Source organism: Elephantulus edwardii, unplaced genomic scaffold (genome assembly GCF_000299155.1).
Source record: "Elephantulus edwardii isolate Elephantulus edwardi_28Jun2011 unplaced genomic scaffold, EleEdw1.0 scaffold00040, whole genome shotgun sequence".
Taxonomy (NCBI): domain Eukaryota; kingdom Metazoa; phylum Chordata; class Mammalia; order Macroscelidea; family Macroscelididae; genus Elephantulus; species Elephantulus edwardii.
The window spans coordinates 4616766-4627466 of record NW_006399790.1 but is presented as its reverse complement, the minus strand read 5'-3'; the positions used below and the strand labels follow the sequence as shown (position 1 = coordinate 4627466).

Genomic DNA, 10701 nt, shown 5'->3' with positions numbered 1-10701 from the left:
TACAATCTCTGACACATTTTTATGTTAAAACTTGAATTTTTACTTAGTTCTCATATATTTCCTAGCTATTCTGTTAGTTTTACTGTTTCCAGTTCAGTCAGAAGATCCCAAGACAAGGATTAGTACCCAAATGACTTATTGAGAAAGATTCCCCATGGGAGCAAATGTGAAAAGGAATGGAAATAATGTAGGAAGATAAATAGGGAATGGGAAGAAGAAGGCAATAAAGAGAAGAAGATATAGAGAAGGGAAGGGAAAAAAAGGCTGTAGAGTCATCTAAGCTGAAGTCATACATGAGGTTCCCTGAGCCTTATCCCCTGGAAGAACTCTCTAGTACAGGCTACAAATATTAATGCCTCAGGAGAATGTACATTCTTCAGAATTTCTGGCTTGTAGGTAAAGTGGCTCCAAGATGTCTACAGAAATCTTTTGATGCAAAGGTACAGGGAAGAAAGAAAAGCACATGAATGTACAAAGAAAGCTACATAGATCAAGGTCAAATACCAGTAGAAAGTTTTTCTATGGTTCTACTTCAAAGGTTGCCATGAAATGTCAAAGCAAAACATTTTAATAAAGTATTCAAAGACCTGGTATCAGAAAGGCAAAAGAGAAGAACAAAAATGGATGTAAAAAGAGATCTTAAAGCTTGTCCTAGAACACATAGTCGTTGTTGTTATTTTCCATCAAAGTTGTCTATGTCATTTGTATAACAGCTCTGAACCCTGCTCTGTCCTGAGCCAGTCTCGCTGACTGATAAACCTACCTCCATTCCCACAGTTGCTGTATCAGTCCATCTCATCTGGGGTCTTCCTCTCCTGTGCTGTACCTCTCTACATCACAAGCATGATGTCCTTCTCCATGGATTGGTCCCTCTTGGGCACATGCCCAAAGTATGTGAGATGGAGCTTCTCTTGCACTCCGGCCTACCTTGTCCAGCACCTCCCTCACTGAGCTACCACTTAATATGATGACTTAGGCCACAAGTCATTTATTTGATGTCTTGCTCTTAGCACTGCTACTAGTCTCTCATGCTGCTGCCTGTCTTGCATTTGCAATGTAAGTCCAAATCCCATGTACTAGGTTCAGGGAAAGATTTTTGTCTGAAACAGTACTGGGGAAAAGTTTTTGCCCTTGAGCTTCTGCTCCACAACTGTCATTTTGTGACTATGTTTTTCGTTTTGTACCACACTGCTGTCACAATAGGATAATTTCCAAGCTGAGGGCTATGTCTTCTTTAGAGCTGGTATGTTTGTGGTGTTTTGGTTACTACCACTGTAATAGGTTTTGACATCAGAGTGTACTATGCTTCCAAGTTCATTTTTGTTTTCAGAATTGCTTTGCTTATTCAGGGTCTCTTTCCAAATAAACAACAATTTCCCTTTTGATATCCTTGAAACATGAATTTAGTATCTGTATTAGGATTGCATTGAATATGTAGATTGCTTATGGTAGGATTGTCATTTTCACAATATTAGGTCTTCCTATCCATGAACAGGAAACATTTTTCCAATTATTTAGGTCTTTTATTATGTCTCGCAGTCTTTTGTGTCTTGTTAGGTTCATTCCCAAGCATCTCAATTTGTGGTTGGCTATTTTAAACTATAGAACAATATCATAGATTTCACATGCGAGAACATTCTACTGAAGATTATCCAAAAATGACTGGAAGAGCACATCAGCACAGAACTGCCAGAAGTTCAGGCTGGCTTTAGAAGGGGTCGTGGTACTAGGAATATTGTAGCAAATGTTAGTTGGATCTTAGCTGAAAGCAGTGAATACCAGAAGAATGTCTGTGTTTCATTGATTATGCAAAGGCGTTTGACTGTGTGGACCATAACAAACTGTGGCTGACTCTGAGAAGAATGGGAATCCCAGAACACTTGCTCATGCTAATGAGAAACCTATACTTGGACCAAGAGGCAGTCGTCAGAACAGAGCAAGTAAACAGTGCATGGTTCAAAATTGGGAACTGTGTATGCCAGGGATGTGTCCTGTCTCCATACTTTTTCAACCTGTATGCTCAGCAGATTATCTGGGAGACTGGGCTCTATGAGGAGGAATGTGGCATCAAGATTTATGGAAGATCTACCAACAATCTACGTTATGCAGATGACACAACCCTACTTTGCTAGAACTGAGGAGGACCTGAAGCACTCGCTGCAGAGGGTCAAGGACTGCAGCCTCCAATATGGATTGAGGCTCAATGTCAAGAAGACAAAGATTCTTACCACTGGACCAACTGGCAGCATCAGGATGGATGGTGAAGAGATTGAAATTGTTCACAGCTTCAGTTTGCTTGGCTAGACAGTCAACACTCTTGGCAACAGCATCCAGAAAATTAAAAGACATGTTACAACGGGAAAGTCTGCTGTTAGGGACCTCTCCAAAATACTGAAGAGCAATGTTGTCTCTCTGAAGACTAAGGTGAGTCTGATACAGGCCCAGGTCTTTGCAATCATTTGCTATGCGTTGGAGAGTTGGACATTGACTAGGGAGGATAGAAGGAGAATTGATGCCTTTGTGCTGTGGTGCTGGAGAATAGTATTGAGGGTACCATGGGCTGCTAACAAAACAAAGATTCATCCTGGAGAGGGTTTAAACTGGGCTGCTTCTTGGAGGCAAGGATTCTGAGCCTTTGTCTGACATAATTTGGACATGTTGTAAGGAGGGACTAGCCCTTGGAGAGAGACAGCACAGGAGGGGAAGACCCTCTATGAGGTGGATTGATTCGGTGACTGAGGTAATTGGGATGGGTGTATTGTAGACAGTGCGATTGTCACAGGATAGAGCAGGGTTTAGGGCTCTTGTACATGGGGTCGCTATGAGTCGCAAGCAACTTGACGGCACATAATAACAAAACATTGCTTTCTTGGCTTCCTTCTCAGTTCTCTTTCTTACTGTAGAGGAATCTTACTCATTTTTTTAATATTTATATTGTATCCTGCCACCCTACTAAATTTTACTAAGATTTTGCTAAGGATTTTTACATCTATATTCATGAGCAGTATTGATTTTCTTTATGGTGATATCTTTGCCTCTTTTTGATATTAAGTTTTTATGCTTGTTATATAGAATGACTCCAGGAGACAATACACTTTTTGATTTCTGACTGCTCTTGTGAAGGGTGTTGACAGTGCATCCAATCCAGGTGAAACTGTTAACTTATCTCCTTTCCATCTATCATGATGTAGGCTATTGGCCACGTGGTGATGATTTTTGTCGTCTTGATGTTCAGATGAGATCCATATTGAAGCTGTACTCTTCGAAATGTTCTGTAGCAAGCATTTCAGGTCTTTCTCACTTTTAGCAAGCAAGGTTGTGTCAGCTACGTAACAGGTTGTTGATGAGCTTTTATCTGATTCTAATACCATATTTTTCTTCAGAAATTAAACATCTTTAGTAAGTTGTTCTGCATACAGATTGAATATGTACAGAGAAAGGATACAGCCCTTGTGTATAACTTTTTTCATGTTAAAGAAGCAATGTTCCTAATGATACGTAAATATATGATGTGAAAAGTAAAAGTTTTTGAAATCCAGTTCCAAAATATATCCATATGTGCAATTAACGGTTTCTGAAAACCTGTTAAAGGGTCAGCTATGGGTTGGTTCCAACTCAACAGCACACAACAAAAACATAACCAGGTAAGAGTTTCACTATGCAAAGGAATGAGTTTGATTCTGCATTTTAAAGCACTTCACAAAATGTGATATGGCTGCCCACGGTGGACAGTGTTTGGTGGAGCTCCCAGATTAAAACAGGCTTGGAAAAAAAACAAAAACAAACAAACCCAAAACCAAAAACAACAGGCTTGGAAGCAGGAGTAGCATCTATTTCCGAAGTAACTTGCCTTGGGAAACTCTATGAATTTAGAGAAACTATGAAAGTTAAACAAGTGTTCAAGTCTTTCATTCATAGCGTCACTATGAGTCCTCTATGACTCTAGGGCACTTAACAACAACAAAGCATTTCACTAAGTTCCTTGTATTTCTATGCATAACTGAATATTTTTATGCAATTTGTAAATATCTGTATCTAGATTTTATTACACATACAATTCAATTTAGCAACGTGATAAATGTATCTTTGCAAAATAGAATATATGAATCTATATACTGTTTCCTAAAAACTGTATAATACTCTTTGTATGCCAGTTCCTTTATTTTGTTGTTGTTTTTGTTGTTAAGCCCTAATACAGACATCCTGAAATTTGTTCCTTTAAATTCTTCTTAAGAAAATATAACTTCCTTATACTAAATGGAATATTACACCTCAAGTAATGTAAACATGCCTTTAAGCATGGCAACAACCTTTGTTTTCCAATTGGCTGATGAGACCATTCAATCACATGTAAGATAGCGTTACTTAACAATGGGTTTGGCAGTTTGAACCAATAGAATATTGAGTTCTGTCGTGACGTCAGAGTATTCAGCTGCCATTCTCACTGTCGCCAGGACACTGCTGAAGTGCATCTGCTATGGCTGAACCTCGAAGTGACCCTTCCCTTAGCCGGAAGGAACCAAGAAAATCTGTCTCCACAACAAAGAGGAGGAAGAAGTCGAGATATCAGCGCCTCTACTGTAGGTACAAGTTTGCCATTGGTATTTATAAAGTCTTAAAAAAAGTCCACAGTGACCTGAGGATTTCGTGCAAGGCTTTGACCTTCCTCAATTTCTTCCTGATGGACGTCTTCCAGCGGATCTCTGAAGAAGTTACTGTCCTGCTCCGTTATAGCAAACATTCAACAATAACCTACAGGGTGATCGAGACTGCAGTGCGCCTGTTGCTGCCAAGGAAGATGGGCCAGTTCGCGGTGTTGGCAGGCAAGAATGCCATTGATAGATACCACTGCAATCAGTGAGGACTATGAACAGATCTCAGAAGTGGAACCCGCTAAAGTGAATTTTAATTTTGCAAGAAAATAAATATTTTTAAATCTAATTATTTGTGGTGGTGGTCTTCCAGTCTCTATGCACCGAATTTATACTCAAGGTACAGATGGGCTGATGGGACAGGGTGGTCTCCCCATGGCTGACCCCAACTCTAGGGCCTTCCAGATTCTTCCAGCCCCTTCCCACAACCACTATGTTTCCACCAAGGAATACTGCTCTTTGAGCATTGGGGGGGCGGGGGGGGGATAGGGAGAAGAGTGCTGTGTGCTTGTTAAGCACCCATTGCCTGGTGTTTACACTTACCTTCAGTCCCAAGATGGGTGTCCTCAGGCTCTTGTGCCAGTTGGGGGTTAGGTGGCTGTCAAACAGCTAGCTGTGTGCACATACTCCTGGCCCCCTTGGTCCTGTGTGTTTGCATAGGGATGACCACAGAGTGGATGATGGCTTTTCCCTGTTATGCCTTGGCATTTCCTTTAGCCCCAGGAAGTTCCACTGTAAACTAGGCACGTACTTTATGAGACCTCTGTGGAAGGGTGGTGATGAAGGCTGAGTGAGAGAACAAGTCCGGTGGAGTGTTTTTGTAATATGTGTTGTAGTGAATTCCCTGCCTCTTCTCTCCCTGGTGGCATATTAGATTAAGTGCTGTGCTGTTAAGTCAAAGGCCAACAGTTGGAATCCACTGGGCATCTTGTGGGAGAAAGATGAGGAAGACTCTTTTTGTCACAATTAACCATTTACAATAGCCAACCACAAATTGAGATTCTTGGGAATGAACCTAACTAGAGACACAAAGGCATAGACAAAACTACAGAACATTTCTGCCATATACAATGAAAGACTTAAATAATTGGCCAAATGTTCCCTGAGCATGGATAGGAAGACCGAATATTATGAAAATGACAATCCTACCAAAATCAATCTACAATACAGATACCAAATTCATTTTTCAAGGAACTCAAAAGGGAAGTTGTAAAATTTATTTGGAGAGGAAAGAGACCTCAAATAAGCAAAGCACTTCTGAAAAAGAAATGAAGTAGTACTCCCTGACCTCAAAACCTATCTATTACACAGTGGTAGTGACCAAAAGGGAAGAACACATTCAACATTTCTCAAGCTGGAAGAACTGAAAAGCAAATTTGAATATCAAGTTGTAATACTGAAAGATTCAATGAGTATGTGGGTAAAATATTGAATGATGCCAGAAGCACCAAAAGAAGATGGAAGGAGCACACAGAGTCATTGCACCAGAAGACATTGGTCAACACTGAGCCATTTCAGGAAGTAGCATATGATCAACAACCAACTGTATAGAAGGAATGAGTGTGAGCTGCATGAAGATCATGGAAGTAAATATGGTCACAGGAATTGATGGTTTCCCAGCTGAGGTGTTTCAGGAAACTGATGCATTCCTGGAGGTGCTCACAAGTGTATGCTAAGAAATTTGGAAGACAACTACATGGCCAACTGAATAGAAGAGATCCATACTTGTTACAATTTTTTTAAATGGAGGATGGTCCAAAAGAGTACAGAAATTATAAAAATGTCGCTAATATAGCATGCTTGTTTGTTAAGGAAGCCAGTGAAAATCTGGGAGAATGAGCATTACTTGATCAGGAAGATTAGAAGGTGGTCTCAGATCCTGTCCTATGTGAAGCCATGGGATTCCTGACCATGAGTTAGGATAGAACAAGGTGTACTCAATACTCTGGCTCTGCATGGAACCCTGGGGTTTATGATGCAGGTCTGAGACTAGAGAGGCCAAATGAAGGGAAGAAATACTGAACTAAGAGATTGAAAGAAGATTTCAAAGAGCAAGTCAAGAAAGCAAAGCTAAGTATTATAAGGAAATGTGCAAAGAGCTAGAGCTAGAAAACCAAAATGAACGAGCTCTGAGACCAAGCAGGATATTTTCCTTAGATATATTTTTGATGATGATGTTACTGGATGCCATCAAGCCCTTTACCACTCATAGCAACCCTATGAACAACACATCAGAACTTAACTCGATGCTGCACCATTCATGCTAATTTCACAGCCTTTTCTGAATTTAGCTTTAATTTCTATCAATTCCTATTCAGTGTACTATTCCAGTCTTTTTTTTTTTTTTTGGTGGAGACAAGCTGTCTTTATTGCTGGGGAGCTGGGGCAGCTGGTGCTCAGGAGCTCTTCTTGGGGCGGGTTCGCTTCCTCTTCACCATCACAGGCTTCTTCTGGCTGCGTCGATGCGCTGGCCCTGCGGATGTTTTTGCGGATCATGTGGCGGATGCTGCTGAGCGTGGCCCGGGCATTCTTGTGGATGGTGGTCCGCACGTAGGAGGTGGCCGGCTTCCTCTGGCCTGACCTCCGCTTCATCACCACCACGACCCCCTTGTTGTCGGGGGCCGGCTCCACGCCCACGGTCTTGTGGTGGATCAGCCCATTGTAGCGGAAGGAGTTGCGGGCTTTGAGGTTATTGAGCTCCGTGCTATAAGTCTGCTTGTTCCTTTTAATCAAGAAGCTGGAGCAGTTACGCATGACCATCCATTGCAGATGGGCAGACATGGCGGCAGCTTTGCTCTCCGAAGCCGCTCGGGACTCTTCGGCTATTTCCGCCCACCCGATGCGTAACTCTCGGGAATCTTCGGAATCCTTCGACTCAGGAACAAAAAGGGGGAGGTTTCTGACAAAACTATTGGGCCCCTCAATAGTTTGGCAGTTTTTCATAACCTCTCGGCTGAGTTTTCCGAGCGGTCTGACTTTTTCGAGTCCAGTTCTGCACCGATTTCCTTCCAGTATTGTCAGAAGTCCTGGACACTATGTTTGGCATGTGATGGGCGCCCCATATTATTCTTATTTTTTCTTTTTTAAATTAGAAAAAATTTTTGCTTTTTTTTAAATGAATGTTTGAATTAGCAAACTATTAAGCTCCGCTCTGGGGTGTTCAGGGGCTGCCAGTCTTTGTGCGTAAGCGGTGTTTTTCGAGGCTCGTTTGGAACTTTTCTCATTTTTAATAATCTTATGCATTTTTAATAATCTTATGCAAGATTTTACTTGCATGTGATACTGAGGATATTGTTCAATTATATCTGCACCTTTTCTTGGAATGGGAGCAAATAATGGTTCTCTTCTAATCAGTTGATAGGTCTTTTCAAAAATTCTTTCCATAAACTAGTGAGCACATCTATGGCTGCATCACTTGACCAAAACACCTTTATTGGTTTCCCATCAATTACTGAGAACTTAGTTTTGTAAATTCCTTCAGTACAGCTTGAACTTCTTCCTTCATTGACATTTGTCCTTGATCATATGGTGCTTTCTGAAATGGTTCAGTGTCAACCAATTCATGCCGGTACAGTATGTGTGTATTCCTTCAATCTTCTTTTGATACATCCTGCATTATACAGTATTTTCCCCATGGAATCCTTCACTGTTGCAACTTGAGGCTTGATTCTGTTCTGTTTTTGTAACTTGAGAAATTTGCTTCCCTTTTGGCTTTCAACCTCTAGCACTTTGTACTTTTAATTATAATGCTTTGCCCTCTCAAGCTGTCCTTTGAGATCTGTTCATGTCTCTTGCCTCATCATTCGTTCCCTTTGCTTTGCCTTCCATAAGTATGATGTTAAGTACAAGTTTGCTTGATTCCACAGTTAACACTCATGGTACCAGAAGCCATGAAATCAGAAGATGAATTGTATTGGAGAAAATCTGCAGTCAGGGACCTCTCTAGAGTGCTGAAGAATGATGGTGTCAGTCTGACACTAAGGTGCACCTGTTCCAGGCCATGGTCTTTGCAATTAGGTGCTATGCATCAGAAAGCAGGGCAATGACTAAGGATGACAGAAGAGGAACTGACTGATGCCTTTGAGATGTGGTGCTGGGGAAGAGTATTGAATATACCATAGACTGCTAGGAGAACATACAGGTTCTTCTTAGGGTGAAACCAGGATTCTTGTTGGAGGTAAGGATTCTCAAGCTCCATGTGACATACTTTGGGCATGTTGCAAGGAGAGACCAGTCCTTGGAGAGAGATGTCATGCTTAGGAGAGTTGAGAAATAGACCAAGAGAGGAAGACGCTGGATGAGATGGATAGACTCAGTGACTGGGGTAATGGGAGTAGGTGTGTCAGAGACTATAAGGTTGGCTCAAGATAGAGCAAGGTTCAGAGCTATTGTACTATGTCACTATGAATAACAAGTGACATGACAGCACATAGCAATAACAACAGCTGTTGAATTGAATCCAACATATAGCTGACCCTCCAGTTCATTCCCAGAGATAGTGAATTGCATAGGAGGAGATAGCCCATCTTTATCCCCCATACTAATTTTATGGATTTGAACTGTATGCCTTCAGGTTGTCAACTCACTTCCCTATCCACTAGGCCACCCAAGCTCCATATATACTTCTAGAAAATAGTATTAAATGATAACCAGTAAGCTCTGATTAGATACTACCATCATGCTCAAGATCTTTACTGTTTCCCAAAGATTAATTTTGCTCATTTTAGAAAAAAGACCATTTTAATATTTCTCAACCCATCTGAAAATCAAAATCCCCCTTTCTCTTCTTTCTCACATTTATCCAATAGCACTGCCTTCTTCTCCCCCAAAGATTATTGTCATCAGAATAGCTTGTCCTCGACTTCCCAGTGCCATGATTATTGCTTAATAACTTACCATGTGATCATTATTAGTGTGTTTATTGAAGTCTATTCTATTTCAGACTCTTTCTGAGATCAGGATCCTCCTTCAAGTACATTTTTTATAAGTACTTTTATTTAAGTCTCTATTGGGAATGATTTTTAGTTATGGTGCTGGAAAAGAGTCTTGAACATACCATGGACGACAAAGAAAACAAATAGCTCTGTCTTGGTAAAGATGAAACTACGTTTCTTCTTAGAGGCTAGGATTTTGAAGCTATGTCTCACATATTTTTGAGCATGTGTTGAGGAGGGACTGATCCTTGGAGAAGGACTTCAAACTCAGAAGGGTGGAGGGACAGTGCAGGAGGGCAAGACCCCAGATGAGGTGGATTGATAGAAGTAACTAAGACAGGGCAGGTGTGTCAAAGTCAGTGAGACTGGCTCAAGACAGGGCACATTTTAGAGCTGTTCTATATAGGTCACTATGAGTCAAAGCAACTTGATGGCACATAATAACAAATTGGCAATGATTTTTAGTTCAGTTATTGCCTCTCAGGAAATATCTTCACATAATTTTTGTTCTTGAAAGCCAAGATAGACATTACAGATTACACCCACTTGCTTCTGGCTTTTCTTATTGCTGTTGAAAAATCCATTTTTAAGAAATTTTTTGCCTGCTTTTAAAAATCTTCTCTTTGTCTTTCATATTATGCAGGTTCACCTTGCTGTGTCAAGATATTTTTAGTTTTACTTATCCTATGTGGAATTAAATGAAACAAGTATGACTAATGCCAGGCATATTTATTTCTTATGAACTCTGCTATTAAAGGAACTCTCACTCTTAATTCCAAGAACAATAGCTCCCTAACCACAGAAACCCTATTCTCCAGCTATAATAGACATTTTAGTCACGTCTCCATCTTTGTATTAATCAACCAAAAGAATTGAGTTCAACCTAATGTAGCTGAAATTTTGGCATCAAGTCACATATCAATAACCTTCCTGACCATTATTCATTAGAATGCAGAGCAACTGAGAGTCAAGCAGTCCACTGACAACGAGTAGGTAGTCAAAGTCACAATCTTTTCCTCTCCAGATTCTGAACTAGGGGAAACAGGCAATATAACCAGTATATATTGAACACTTGGGATGAAAGAGCTGATAAAATAAAATCATGAATTGGTACA

The 10701-nt window shown here is 40.6% G+C and overlaps 1 protein-coding gene and 1 pseudogene across 1 annotated transcript; one reads left to right on the top strand and one right to left on the bottom strand.

The window, feature by feature from the left end:
• The first annotated feature begins 4477 nt into the window (after window positions 1-4477).
• LOC102860340 (histone H2B 1.1-like) lies at window positions 4478-4861 on the top strand. The gene has a single exon (XM_006885092.1). It carries the CDS (start codon window positions 4478-4480, stop codon window positions 4859-4861), a length of 384 nt encoding a protein of 127 aa, XP_006885154.1.
• Window positions 4862-7048: 2187 nt separating this feature from the next.
• LOC102857233 lies at window positions 7049-7433 on the bottom strand (annotated as a pseudogene).
• Between the last annotated feature and the right edge of the window lie 3268 nt (window positions 7434-10701).

Excerpts from the sequence above, each read along its gene's own strand:
- LOC102860340 (XM_006885092.1), top strand. The coding sequence starts at position 4,478 with ATGGCTGAACCTCGAAGTGACCCTTCCCTTAGCCGGAAGGAACCAAGA.